Below are 14,984 nucleotides of genomic sequence, written 5' to 3'. Positions count from 1 at the left end.
GTTTATAAACATCCCAAAGTCTCAAGTGACTTACTAGACAATATACATAAAGAATAAGAAAAGCAAAATCTCCTGATTTTCCTATTATGTGCAGATTATTTTATAAATACAAAAAGCAAACAAACAAAATACAGAAAATAAAATAGTATAGGTATAACAAAAAAGAGAAAGTTATAAAAACAAGAGTACCATATACATACTCCTATTCACATTTGAGAAAGAGTGTAAAGCAAAAATTTTTTGTTCATTAGATGAAAAGTCTCTTCAAAGGTGCTTTATCTTCCTTTGGTAGTGAAAGAACCCCCTATCTTAAAGCCACAAAGTGAAATAGCATCAAAGAGTGCTAATAAAGAGCACACTTCCTGCTTCAACATCTGTTGGATGTAGTCCACTTTGTATTCTTAGAAAAACTGTGAATGCTTTTTGTGTGTGTTAGTTGCTCAGTCGTGTTTGACTCTTTGAGACCCCATGGACTGTAAGCAGCCTGCCAGGCTTCTCCATGGGATCCTCCAGGCAAGAATACTGGAGTGGGTTGCTATTTCCTTCTCCAGGGCATCTTCCCCAACCCAGGGATTGAACCTGGGTCTCCTGCATTGCTGGCAGATCCTTTACCATCTGAGCCACTAGGGAAGCAATGTAACTTAGAATCTTGCATTCAAGTCCCAGGTATGGATGTGCTGATTTGTCTCTGGAGCGAAGTTCTGTGATTTACAGTTATCACAAACCTGGCACAGGAGTTTCTGCTTGTTACCCCAGTGCGGTTCTAGAAATCCAAAACAGCTTCCCCGAGCAGTTTTCCTGAGACGTCTGTAGAAGCTGACATTGCCTGCTTTTAGCCACTAGGTGGTGATAGTGCAAAATCCAAGTTTTCTTATGACGTATTCTGAAGACGTCCAGCAGGTTAGAGGCAAAAGTAATGAGGAATGTTTTATGCTATTAACATGAGTTGGCTGGATGGAGGCAGTGAGAGCAAGTTCTCTGCGTCCACGTGGGTAAGACGCCCTCCCTGCAGCAGGCATCAGCATAATGGTGCAGTGCTTCTCAAGCTACTTGTGCTAAAGGGCTGGGTTTTTGTTTTCAGACTGTTTCAGTGCCTCTAGTTTTGAAGAAGACTTATGAATTCCTAGGCAAGTGAAAGAAAAGCAAAGTACAAGCTCCATTTTTTTTTTTTTAATTAAGATTCGGCAGAAACAAAATTAGTCCAAGTTGCTTTCAGAGTACCTCCTCACAGACCAGTAACATATGGGGTTAGTCACATTTGGTCCAGGCCTTGCTCTGAGAACCACACTTTGAGTAGCGCTGAAAAACCCTGCTTGACAGTGCATCCCATTCCGTCAGCAGAACCTGGTTCAAAATGAGGCTCCATTACGACGAGTTGGGTAGCTGTGGAAAGGTCTGTTGCCTCATTTGAATCATGTAAACAGTACCTATGCTTAGGCTTTTTATGAAAACTCAATGTGCTAACCTCTTAGGAAGCACTCAAATGTGGGCAGAAACGGAATAGGATTGGTACATTTAAATATTAAATACAGACTGTTTCCTCTGATCTCTGCATCATTTTACTGACTAGTATTTTTTCCCATGGATAGAAATGAGGTGTTCAGTTGATCATCACACACTTTAAGGACCTTGAAACCTTGTTTGATGGCCCTAAGAGAAGCACGGCTACTTGGTGATCCCTGACAAAAACCTGCCCTCTCTCTGGGAAGTGTACCTCCGTCTACTGCTGCATCTTCAGTGTGTGGCAGAAGGACTCTGAAGCAGTGAAGGAGTTAAGAGCGTGCCTATTCACCCCGACATAACTTGCAGTCAGGTGCTCCCATGATGTTTGAAGAACTGCAGAAACACTAAGCTGCCAGTTCAAAGTCTAAGTGGTTGTTACAAAATCAGGAGAGGCTGGCATGTAAACAACATTAGACAAGATCAATGATGGCAGTTTCTTCTTTGATTAAATCATTACAGTTAACCACTTATTGTGACCTCACTAGACCAAACTATACATGGCTTCAATCTTTCTAACAGTCCTGATGTCGCTTTAGAGATGAAGAAACTGACGTTAGGAAATGTTAAGTTGCTTAAATCACAAATTACTGGTTACTGGCTAGTTGTGAAATGTTAGGTGGAAACCTATGCTCTTCACCACTGATTTTACTGCATCTGGACACACGACTGCTCCAGCTTTGGTGTCCAAATTACACTTTAAGGTTAAGTGAAATCAACAAAATCAAACTGCAAGACCTGGTTCCTGAAGTTAAAAAGTCTATAAAGTCTGTTAAAACTCTGTACTTAAATGAGAAAATGCATAACCATCATACCTTGAAAAAATAGCTCCCACCATGAGAATGTCACCAAGGGTGTTTTAATTTAAGCCTCAGCACACCACACCCACAATGTAACATTGAGTCAAAAGATCCTTTATATCTGACGTGATACAATTCTCCATATGAATGAAGCTTGGAAACTGAAATCCAGATCACCTCGTGGGTTCACTTTAACACGGTAAGAGTTTACAGCTTTCCAAAAATTCCTGAGGTACCATTACGCAAGCAATGCTGCCCATGAGTATGTTAGCTTTCTGCCCCAAGGAAGAAAGGCCTAAGAAATCCCACACTTGTACAACCACTCCCTGAAAAACTGATGTGCTGGTAGAAAGAAAAGCAGTAGAATTAAGGTTTTATAAACCAGAGAGTGTTCTGTTTTTTCGGTTAGGTAAAGGGATTTCTTCATATGTTATTTTAATAAAAGGGTATTTCATAGGTAAAAACCAATATTCAAAATTATAAAACAAATAGAACTCTCTGTGTATAACCACTGCATCAAAAATTTGCAAGAGACTCAACAGAAATTCTTTAGTTGACAAATGTGGCTTGAAAGGGTAATAAAATTTTTTTATGGCTAAAGCAAGAGTCTTGTTTCCTGTTGGCCCAAAAACAGATGTTTCATTTCCCAGATAAGTAGGTTCTCCACTGTAAAGAAATATCCTTGTATAGTTGGTTTCTATCTTCTTGAAGTCTGCTCCAAGTTCAGCCAATTTCTCATAGGTCCTTAACACAAATTTGGAACAGTCGTAGGATTCAAACCATCTCTCTGCCCCCCTTTCCGGGCTGGCTTGGACAGTCCATGTCTCATAATAAATCCCTGTTTCATTGTCCTGTTTTACCCACTTTGCCATTCTGTTAAACATGCCTCCTAGTTAAAAACAAACAAGACAAAAATTACGTGGACATAATTAAAGCTGATCATGTTAGTTTTAAGTAAAATATTCTAACCAGATTTAGGCCCTAAGTACCTGAATAAACACGTTTCTGAATTTCCAAACCTACATCTTAAAACAGGAATCCGTGCTCAGCCAATTTTTTTGTTTCATTTTTCAAGGCACAAGATACCTCTGAACTATAATATAAACATTAGACATAACAAGTGTATAAAAAAATACAAATTCTGTAACCATTTAAGCTACAGTCAAAAGCTAAATTATGTAAATGCTGAAGCCCTCGTTTTCTGCCTGGCTCAACAAATCTTAAGATTCAGAAACAAAAGAGTAAAAGGAAGCAAGGGAAAAGTTGTAGAAAAGGAATGAGTGAGTGGGGCCAAGACAGTGTATGAAGAACTGAGGAGGGTGAAACATGAAGCTTTTTAATGCAAAACATAGTATGCACAGGATATGAATTTGCTGTTCAAGGAATGGCTCCTTGAGAAGGAAGCCCATACCCCATTTACCTTGAATATCTAGTATCTCCCCTTTCTCCCTGTACTTGCGACTACGGGGAGTCTGCTTACAATCTTTATACCCACCACACAGATTCTTCAATGAATCAATTAAACTGGAAATAGTTTTGACCAAATTCATGGATTATACAGACTCCAGGATGGCTAACACTCTCTCCTGCCACCTTCTACCAGACCAGAGGGATCTCTCCAAATATTACCAAAATACTATACTCTGCATGGTTACAACCTCATCTGAGACTAAAACAGCATGATCCCAACATTTCACTTTGTCACTGTTTGTGACTCTTTCTTAGGTTACTCTAGCTTGAGTCCATAAAATCAATTCAAGCCCAATAGGATAGCGTGGCTGCTTTTATCAACTGTATGGAATTAAACTTGTAGAATAATATAAATTCTCTTTTCTTAGAACTGAGGATACTGTTCTGAAAAGCCAACTAACTGCTTCTGATGAAGAGATAAGAATGCTTCAAAACACTATTTGGTAACATGAAAACAGGTCAATGAACAGGATTAATCACAAGGCAGATGAATAACAAAAGATTTAAGTGCTAGCATATTACAGACTCTTCTACAGAATAAACAATGAGCACTTGTCCATATGGTCATACTGTGATGTCAAAAGGAAGATTTTGCAGATAATGGGGTAGGTGGATATGGAGAAAGGAGAGATGTGAGCTGGCCTAGAATGAAAGAAGGGGAGTCATTTATCATACTGAGCACTGTTAAAAGAGAAACAGACTTTCATATGATTGGGGTGGTTTGGGGCACATCAATTAGAAAATAGGAAAAAAAGTAAACAGCACAATACACAATTAACAGTCCCAGGTTACATTTAAAAGACACCAATTCTGCAAACCAGAACCACAATGAGATGTTACCTCTCACCTGTCAGAATCATCAAAAAAGCCATCAAACAACAAGTGTTGGTGAGGATGTGGAGAAAAGGAAAGCCTCATGCACTGTAGATAGGAATGTAAATTGGTGCAGCTTCTATGGCCAACAGTCACTCCTGGGTACTTACCCAAATGAAGAGAAAACACTAACTTGAAAAGATACAGGCACCCCTAAATTTATGGCAGCATTATTTACAATAGTTAAGGAAGTAATGCAAGTTTCCATCAAGGGATGAATGATTAAGGAAAATGTGGCATATACATACAATGGAATATGATCCAGCCACAAAAAAGAATGAAATCTTGCCATTTGTGACAACATGGATGGACCCAGAGGATACTATGTTTATTGAGTAAGTCAGAGAAAGGCAGATTACCATATGACTTCATAGGGTATGTAGAATCCAAAAAATAAAATAGAAACAGACCCATAGATTGAGAGAACTAGTGGTCACCTCTAAGACAGAGATTTAAACTCTATTATTATTTTTTAGAAAGTCCAATTTAATTGTACGGAGTTTCTTAGCATTTATTTTTATGACAATAGGGAATATATCGTATCTGTAGATTTGATGTTAAAGATTTGCATGAATAATAGTTTGGGTCAAAGGTTAGTGGTTCAGGAAGTGTATTTTATAAACTGACCTCTAAAGAGCAGAATGTTACTAAGAGGCCTCAATGAAAGTCATTTCTGTCACTGGGATACTGATTCTGCCATATTTTTGAAACTTACCTGATATGGTTGCTACTAGAACTAACGTCCCATTTTCCTTCCAGTGACTATCATCAATCCCTTCAAAAAAGCAGGCAGCTCCTTGATTACACCAGAAAGGGGCATTCATTTCAGGTCGGAGATGGGGAAACGTGCAGTTTCCAAGTTGGAAGAGTTCATACCATTCCATTGTGTAGTTCTTCTCCGTTAAAGTACTCCTGAATCCAATGGCATCATGCATGATTTTCTGTGTAAAGGTCATATATGTATAAAAGCATTTGGGAAATAACCACTGGTTCAGGAGCCAGACAGGAGAAAATGCTACCAGAAGTGCGTACAGAGTAGAACAATTGTTTCCCTTCCTTATTGCTATTCTCACATGCACTTCATGGCTCCTCTAACTCCCTGCCCTCATCCACTCTGGTTTTGGCCACTGCGGCTCATCTCAGGAAGACTGCATGCTATGTGGAGACGTTCAGAATCTCCTTACAGCTTAGAATGAGTAAGAGAAGTCTCCATGCCACAGACTCAGGAACTCTGTACCTCTCAGGTGATGAGAAGCTCAGATGGTGAGCTATCTAGGAAAAGTGTGCACAATAGGCCCTAGACATGAAGTGATGCCTACCTGCCCTGCCCCCTGCTCTGGGCTTCCTCCTTTCCTTCCTTCTAGAATCTGGGTACAGAAATTGGGTTTGGGTTCAGAATATCAAAAGGGATGAGAGCAACTGCATTGATTACTGTCAGCATCATAAAACCTGGTGTTTTCTGGACTGCTCATTTTAAATCTGCGAAGAGGAACTTAGGCCACAGACACGAAGAACTGACTCATTGGAAAAGACCCTGATGCTGGGAAAGACTGAAGGCAGGAGGAGAACGGGACGACAGAGGATGAGATGGTTGGATGGGATCACCGAATGGAGGGACATGACTTTGAGCAAGCTCGAGGAGCTGGTGACGGACAGGGAACCCTAGTGTGCTACAGTTCTTGGGGTCAAAAAGAGTTGGACACGACTGAGTAACTGAACTGAACTGAAGAGGAACACCAAAGAACATAATCTAAAACCAGTCCTTTGAATAGTGATTATTCCCTCAAATCCACTTAATCAAATCACTTAATTAGCCAGTTATAAGATCAAGATGCAGCCTTACCAAGTGTCCCAGGAGGTCTCCGTATTTAAATTCCCACACTGGGGCTTGTAATCGAAAGACTTCAATGACATCATCATCCTTCATCACCGGGATGGGGGAGCCAGTGGGACAGAAAGTATATTTAGCTTGACAATAAGGATCTGGTTCTGGACGGAAGGAGAAGCGTCTAATGAAGAAAAAAAAAATCAACTTAAATTTCAAGAGGAATTTGGTTCTCATAGATCTTAGAATCCAGATCTTAATTTCACTGTACCATTTTTAGAAAAAATATCCAAAATTCTGCCCATAGTGTATCCTATGAACAAACTCCAGTGAGTCTTTAATAGCAAATGATACATTAAAAGCACTGATAATTGCCTGCTTCCCAGTTCCCTGCTCCCATTGTGAGAATTCTGAAGACAGGGACCACATCTGAAATGTTTATAGCTCTACATCTTATTTAATAGACATTTCCTGAATAAAAGAGTAGTTTTCAATGATATTTAACTTCCCAAACATTCCATATGTTAACAATATTCAAAAATTATCATTATTAAATAGAACATATTTTCTATTAAGAATCTGCCAACATTTCCTTCGATATTTATTGAGTATCATACCAGGAATATATTATGGTAGGAAGGAGGGAAACAAATGCAAGAAATGTGGGTCTGATCCTTGGGTCAGGAAGACCCCCTGGAAATGGCAACCTGCTCTAATATTCTTGCTTGGGAAATCTCATGTACAGAGGAGCCTGGTGGGCTACAGTCCATGGGGTTGCAAAGAGTCAGACACGACTGAGCGCACAGTCTGTAGGGGGGAATTCCTTCAATATTTATTGAGGATCTACTATTATACTAGGAAAGAGGAAACAAAACATAAAATGCTATTCCTCTACTCAAGGAGAGGTAACAGCTGGCAAGGCTTTGAACAAGTAATGAAGGGCAGCAGGGTATGTGCGTGCTCAGTGGCAGCCGGCCCTGCAACGCCATGGACTGTAGCCCACCAAGCCCTCCTTTGTCCACGGAATTCTCCAGACAAGAATACTGGAGTGGGTTGCCATGCCCTCCTCCAGGGGAACTTCCTGACCCAGGGATCGAACCCAGGTCTCCTGTGGCTCCTGAGCGGCAGGCAAAGTCTTTACCACTGAGCCGCTGACTAGTTATAAGACTGGAATTCAAGATTTGAGGCAGGAGTGGTGAGAGCAAGAGGAGGCAGGGGCTGTCTTTCTGAGCTAATTCAGGAACACCTGGGAGACAGTGTGCATTCGCTTCCAGACCACCACAGTACATTAAATAATGTTATAAGTGAGTCACTGGAATTCTTTAGTTTCCCAGCCCAGTGCATGTAAAAATCATGCTTATATTATACTGTGGTCTATTAAGCATGTAACCTTATTATGTCTACAAAAACCATACATACCTTAATTAAAAAATACTTTATTGCTAAAAAAAAATCGGACAACACAAGGTTGTCACAAATCTTCAGTCTGTAGAAAACACAGTATCTGAGAAGTGCAATACAACTAGGTATGCCTGGACACTGAAGAGCCCCCCGCCCCGAGTCACACACTGGGGAGGACTGCGCCCAGGAAGGGGCTTAAAGGATCTGAAGTAGCAGGTGTGATACAACTGAATTTGCTCCAAAATAAACCATTTTATGAATGACAAGAGGTTGGGGAGAGAAGCCAAATCAAGGCTGAGGTCAGTGAGGAGGTCATGGCAGTAATGCATCAAGAAGGGGCCCGAGAGGGCCGTAGTAGTAGCAGCTGGAGGGCTACAGTGAATCGAGATCAGCAGGTGCTCACTATATACCTTTCATATCTAGCACTGGGGAGAGAGAGAAAAGGGAGAAACAAGCTGCTATCTGCCCTCTATGGGCTTCCCTGATAGCTCAGTTGGTAAAGAATCCAGCTGCAATGCAGGAGACCCTAGTTTAATTCCGGTGTCGGGAAGATCCACTGGAGAAGGGATAGGCTACCCACTCCAGTATTCTTGGGTTTCCCTTGTGGCTCAGCTGATAAAGAATCCACTTGCAATGTGGGAAACCTGGGTTCGATCCCTGGGTTGGGAAGATTCCCCTGGAGAAGGGAAAGGCTACCCACTCCTCTATTCTTGCTTGGAGAATTCCATGGACTGCACAGTCCATGGGGTCGCAAAGAGTCAGACACACCTGAGCTGCTTTCACTTCACTTCATCTGTCCTCTAAGAATCCTAGATCTCTGAGGCCCTAGCCAGACAGACTGTGTTTTAAGATTTTTTTAAAATGTGGATCATTTATTTTTTAAAGTCTATTGAATTTGTTACAATATTGCTTCAGTTTTATGTTTTGTTTGTTGGCTGTGAGGCATGCAGGATCATAGATCCCTCACTAGGGATCGAACCTGCATCCCTGCCTTGGAAGATGAAGTCTTAACCACTGGACTGCCAGGGAAGTTCCCAGATCTATTATTTCACAATCCTAACACATCAACAAAAATGTCTATAACTTAAAAAGTTTAAATCTTGATTCAGACAAAAATATTAAAAACTCAACTAAAATTTTGCCTGTTTTACAGGTGCTTACCTGATTTAAAAATGAATAGTTAACTATACATAAATTTCACCTGCTTACAGCAAAATCAAATTTAGGTCAATGGTAATTTCAAAAGTATAAGTGTGAACGTAATAAAATTAAAATTTTATTATGGGGGTAAATGAAGGCACGTGCTTAACATTTCAAACTCTTACATGTAAATCAAGTAGTTTTGGATTTCAATCTCTTCTTTGTTTTACTGAATATTAAATTTTTACTTTTGGGGAAAACCAGCTTCAAACTTCTCTCTTCCTATATATCAAGCAAAACAAGAAGGCCCAGCAAGCCATTCAGCGAGCAGAATACACTAATACTGTTATCAGGTCTGAAATGCTGGCTGGCCTTTACTAGATTTAACCACCACAATAAAACCTGACGTAACTACTATTCCTACTTTCTGACTCAGGATATGTGGGCACAGAGATACTGAGCGACTTTCCCATGACCACACAGCTAGTGATGATGGGGCCTGACTCGATCTGCGGTCAGAGCCTAGAACTCGCTCGCGACCAGGAGGTTATCCTGCCTGCCAACTCGCTATTTTGTAATCCGAAAGGGGTGTGCATTTTCAAAAGCTGCTAGGTTTTTCCCCTGCCTGATGTTGACACTATCTTCCTTTTCTCTGCTCAGCCACCTCTGATAATTAGGCTACGTAAACACTGTTCTAGTTCAAAGGCTCAAACACGCTTCCTACATCACCGCATCCACAGCATAAGACCAGCGTCCTACCTCCTGGCTGAAGACTGTGGACAGACGAGGCCACTCAGCCAGGAAGAGGGGGGACAGGACGTGGCGAGGGGATTCCCTAGACACCCAACTTTGAGTGCTAAAAACGGGAAGTCCCAAGAGAGCTAGGTTAACTGGTAACTGGGCGTGCAAATGTTACGCACTCACGATAACTAATGACAGGACCTGACACGATAGAAAATACATTATTAGGTTTCCCCAAACTATTCAAACTGTCAGCGATTTGTATCCGAAAATCACGCGACGAAATAACATTAGTCCCTTTTCCCCCACGATTCGGGACAGTCCCCTTGCAACTGGCTCAAGGGTCCCTTTAGGAAGAAAGACCCCAGGGCACCGTGCAACAAACAGCCGCGCCCCAGAAACTCTCCACTTCGCTCCTCGCCGCGCCTTGAGCATCTCCCGGCGCCTCCCCCGCACGATCACGCGCCAGGACGCAACTTCCTACCCGCCCCGCCCCCAAGCACTTTGGACGGAAAACCTCGGCCGCGCGCGCACTCGCGCGCGCCCGCTCCCGCCCCGTCCAGCCGCGCACTCACTTGTAGGGCACCGGCCACTGGCGCCGGGAGGGGTCGCCCGCCACCGCCGCCGCCGTCGCCAGCCAGAGCAGCGCGGGGGCCCAGCGCCAAGTCGTGCGCTCCGGGCCCGCACCTGCGCCCGCGCCCCGCCGGCCGCAGGCCCCCGGACCAGCACTCCCCACCTGCGCCATGTGCCGGTTCCCGCTGCGGGCGGCGCCTCCCCAGCCCCGAAACCGCGGAGGGCCGGCGAGCCGAGCATGCGCAGAACCCGGGACCCGGGCGGCGGTCCACCCGCGGCCCCGCCCCCTGCCTGGCGCGCCCGGGCGGAGCGCTCGATCCACTCGGCTCCCGCCGCCTTCCCGAGCGCCGGGGAACTAAGCGCAGGGTGTCGGAGCCTCCGAGGCTCTGCTCCTGCCTCGCGCCCTGCGCGGGGGCGGCTTCCGGACTTGGCCGACCCGGAAGGCGCTCTGGTCCAGCTCCTCCGAGCAGCCCAAACAGGAACCCTTTTTCTCTGACTGACTCGTAATACCGAGTTCTCCTGGCCTCACGGCTCCGCTCCTTTGGAGCGTCTGCTCCCAACAACCACCACGAAAAGCAAAAGCACAGAAAAGCCAGCTTTGGGCTCCTTTGGGTGTGTGTGCGTGCGTGTTCTTTTGGGGAGGGGGGTGTGTCTGTCTCTCTCTGTCCGTCTGACTGACTCTTTGTGATCCCAGGGACTGTAGTCCACCAGGCTCCTCTATCGGATTCGGGCTCCTTTGGGGTGTGTGTGTGTGTGTCTGACTCTTTGTGATCCCAGGATCAGGCTCCTTTGGTGTGTGTGTGTCTGACTCCTGTGATCCCAGGAACTATAGTCCGCCAGGCTCCTCTGTCCATGGGATTCGGGCTCCTTTGGTGTGTGTGTGTGTGTGTGTATGTGAGTGTGTGACTGACTGTGATCTCAGGGACTGTAGTCCACCAGGCTCCTCTGTCCGTGGGATTCGGGCTCCTTTGGTGTGTGTGTGTGAGAGTGTGTGACTGACTCTTTGTGACCTCATGGACTGTAGTCCGCCAGGCTCCTCTGTCCATGGGATTCGGGCTCCTTTGGTGTGTGTGTGTGTGTGTGTGTGTGACTGACTCTTTGTGACCTCATGGACTGTAGACCACCAGGCTCTGTCCATGGAACTCTCCAGGCAAGAATGCTGGAGTGGATTGCCATTCCATTCACCAGGGGATCTTCCCAACCGAGGCATCGAACTCTTGCCTCTCCTGCGTTGGCAGGTGGATTCTTTACCACTGCCACCTGGGAGCGCCGCACTTTTTGCCCCATCCCTCAGGGCCCAGACTAGGTGACAAGAGACATCTGAGTGAAGGAGAGTATTTGGGGGAGGTGAATGCAGTGAGGAAAACGGAGATGGCGCGGTGACTGGTCCTCACCCGACGGATCTGGTGATGCTAGTGGCCACACTGACGACACTCAGCCGGGGCTATCGCCACTAAGCGCTGTGACACAGTCCAGCCCCACCTGCCTCCCAAGCGGGTTCCTCCTGGGTAGCTCTGCCACTTTGGTTGGGGACAGGAGTCCACATTACTCTGTCTTCCTTGACCCTTCAGCCGCCTCAGGAAAGCAATGAGATCAACTCCCCTTCTGGCGATCAGCTGCCCTTCCTCTGCCCTCGTACATGGCCGGCTCTATTTTCATACACAGAGGCTGGCTTATGTCTATTAATAGGACATTAAAGACATGGCACTTAGAGTCACATTTTACAAGAGGGTGGCCTGTAGAACTTAGACTGGGCTTTCCAGGACCTTCCCTTCCCCCACAACAGGATAGATCCATCATAGTGTTTGTAAGTTATGTGGGAACTGTAATGATCTGAGTGACCACCATGACTCATGGGGTGGTGAGTGGAGTCACTGGTTTCCCCATGCCTCTCAGGACTCATGGGGGTTAATGAGTCACACGAACTCTCTCATGCACACACATATACACACACACGCTCGCCTTCACCCACTTGCTGCAGGAGGTTGGGGGCTCTGGGGAAGTTCATTTTAACACTCGCCTAAGCTTCCCTGGTGGCTCAGACAGTACAGAGTCTGCCTGCAAGGCAGGAGACCCTGGTTGAATTCCTAGGTCAGGAGGATCCCCTGGAGAAGGGAATGGCTACCCACTCCTGTATTCTTGCCTGGCGAATTCCAGGGACAGAGAAGCATGGCTGGCTAAGTCTATGGGGTTCCAAACAGTGGAACACAGCTGAGTGGCTAACACTTTCACAAGCATTTAGGTAGCCAAAGCTAACCTTCCTCCAAACACCACCGCCCAGTTCAAAATCATCAAGGCTAAGCTGGGTTTTCCAAAGTCCTGGCCAAGATGAGAGGGAATTCATCCAAGCCCTGCAAGCAGAGGTGTACTGTTGGATTTGAAGGGCACTTGTAGCATTCTGCATGGGCCTGCACTTGAGCTTAAAGCTAAAAGAAGCAGTTCTCGGAAGTAACATTATAGTGTTAGAGAACAGACAACCAGAGGGCCACCGTGGAACTTTCCATCCTGCTCAGGAATTCCCAGAGTTGCAATGAACAAGCTTCAGGTTGAAGGGAGATCTTGAAGGTGCAGTCTCTTCATTCCAAGGTCAGGGAGCTCTAGTGATGAGAAACCATTTCCTCCTATCAACCTTAACTCAGCCTCTTGGTAGCTCCCATCTGCTCTGCTCTGGTTCTGCCTTCTGTTCTTTTTAGTGATGACTCCAGTACCCTGGGATGCTTCCAGGATACTTCCAGATTGTTGTATCCTCATCCCGCATCATACTGGTTACTTCTCTCTAGTTCGAGGTTTTTAAACTTTGAGAACCCAAAAGATAGACTGAATTTTAATTCAACTGGTTTGCCTTGGGGTTTCCCGTTAGCCTAAGATCAAAATAGCGGAACAGTACTGTAGTCTAGTAAAATCAGATTGCTTAATCATTGCATTGTGGGAGATTGTACATAGAGGAACTTCATGGCATCTCCCCAAACAAAGGAAATACAGAGTTATAGGATTCTGAGGTAGTGTGGCCTTTAGGTGAATTCTAAGTGAGCAGTATTTTGGTAGGCTCAAAGCAAGGCTGTGTGTCAACACAGAGTCAGTGTGCAATCTAGAAAACAAAGTGGACCCAAGGTCCTATTTTTTTGGACACTATGAAGTTAAAACAGGGATGGAATTTTTGTATCTAGAAGCCCCTGATTGGGAGCTCCGCCCCTGGGTTATAAAGATTGTAAATAGAAGCTGCTTCTCTGTGTCAAGGGACTGAGAAACTTCAGACAAAGGTGGGATATTTCATTCTTACTGATGTAATTCCAACAGCCAAAACTCTCTAAGTCTTTAATTTTAGAGAACAGTTTTCTCAGTGAGTCAGAAAGCAGGAGGTGGTGGTGACACTTTGCAGCTCTACAGTGTCTGGGAGAAATTTTTATATTATGTTCTGGGCTTCCCAAGTGGCACAGTGGTGAAGAATCCACTTGCCAATGTAAGAGACACAAGAGTTTCATCCCTGGGTCGGGAAGATCCTCTGAAGGAGGAAATGGCAACCCACTCCAGTAGTCTTGCCTGGAAAATTCCATGGACAGAGGAGCCTGGCGGGCTACAGTCCATGGAGTCACAAAGAGTTGGACACCACTGAGTATGCACACATTGTTTTATGTTAATTTTGCAGCTGGTTTTACCAGCCTTTATTCCAGACTACTAAATGGCAGAGCAGATTTTTACAGTCCAAGGCAATTTTTCTTTCTCATTTATGATGAAATAAAAATTCATAGTTTAAGGCAAGACAAGAATAACTTAAACATAAATGTTTTCTCTGCCCATTTAGGCCTCCTCCCTTCCTGGCAACTGTGTACTCTGCAACCGCATTATGTGTTAATGAGACCTCCCCAGTGGCAGAAATCCCGGCTTAACCACAAAGGTCAATTTTTCTTCTGGCATCAGGCATGTTGTAACTCTTTAGAGAGTGTCATTCCTTTCTCAGTCCTGTAAGGGGTCACAGGACCCACGACTAGCTTCGTACAGGCAAGTATCTTTAGTGAATTTCATGTACAAGGCCACTGTTTGTCTTAAAGATAGGGATTAATGCAGAACAGACAGCTCAGAGGACCGGGGGAGATTCTAAGTCACACCTACTGGAAGTTCTTAGCTTAAATACTTATGTAAGACTTCGTAATGTTACTAGCTACGTTACTCTTCTACCGCTTTTATAAGATTATTGTATCTGGCATTACCAAAAGTGTGACTGAAGCTCAGATGAAATGAATGCATATGTGACTTGAAATGATTGACCAGATATACAATTCTATAAGATGAATGATTGTAATTGTGTAACTCTAGATATGGGAAGAAGCAGCAAGAGGGCACCATGTCCCCGACCAGGACACACTGATAAAACAGTCAGTCCAGAAGCTTTTGGCTAAGGTTGCGCTGTGCTGTGCTTAGTTGCTCAGTTGTGTCCGACTCTTTGCAGCCCCATGGACTGTAGCCCGCCAGGCTCCTCTGTACAAGGGGATTCTCCAGGCAAGAATACTGGAGTGGGTAGCCTATCCCTTCTCCAGGCCAGCTTCCTGACCCAGGAATCGAATGGGGGACACCTGCATTGCAGGCAGATTCTCTACCAGCTGAGCTACCCGGGAAGCCCCAAGGGCCTAGTTCAGTAACAGCACACTGAGTTGGCTATTAAA

General features: G+C 44.7%; 1 protein-coding gene across 2 annotated transcripts; it reads right to left on the bottom strand.

Moving 5' to 3' along the window:
* Positions 1-2,674: 2,674 nt before the first annotated feature.
* Positions 2,675-10,510, bottom strand: CLN5 (CLN5 intracellular trafficking protein). 2 transcript variants are annotated; one of them, NM_001046299.1, is given in 4 exon segments: positions 2,675-3,189; positions 5,359-5,584; positions 6,487-6,652; positions 10,326-10,495. In NM_001046299.1, coding segments are annotated over 4 exon segments (1,077 nt in total).
* Between the last annotated feature and the right edge of the window lie 4,474 nt (positions 10,511-14,984).

This window comes from Bos taurus, chromosome 12 (assembly GCF_002263795.3).
Source record: "Bos taurus isolate L1 Dominette 01449 registration number 42190680 breed Hereford chromosome 12, ARS-UCD2.0, whole genome shotgun sequence".
NCBI classification, from domain to species: Eukaryota; Metazoa; Chordata; class Mammalia; order Artiodactyla; family Bovidae; genus Bos; species Bos taurus.
Note: the sequence above shows the minus strand (reverse complement) of the source record. Positions and strands in the feature narration are given on the sequence as shown.

Excerpts from the sequence above, each read along its gene's own strand:
- CLN5 (XM_059892057.1), bottom strand. The coding sequence starts at position 10,495 with ATGGCGCAGGTGGGGAGTGCTGGTCCGGGGGCCTGCGGCCGGCGGGGC. Across the intron at positions 6,653-10,325 it reads CAGTGGCCGGTGCCCTACAA|ACGCTTCTCCTTCCGTCCAG; the intron begins GTGAGTGCGCGG and ends TTTCTTCATTAG. Across the intron at positions 5,585-6,486 it reads GAGACCTCCTGGGACACTTG|AAAATCATGCATGATGCCAT; the intron begins GTAAGGCTGCAT and ends ACCTTTACACAG.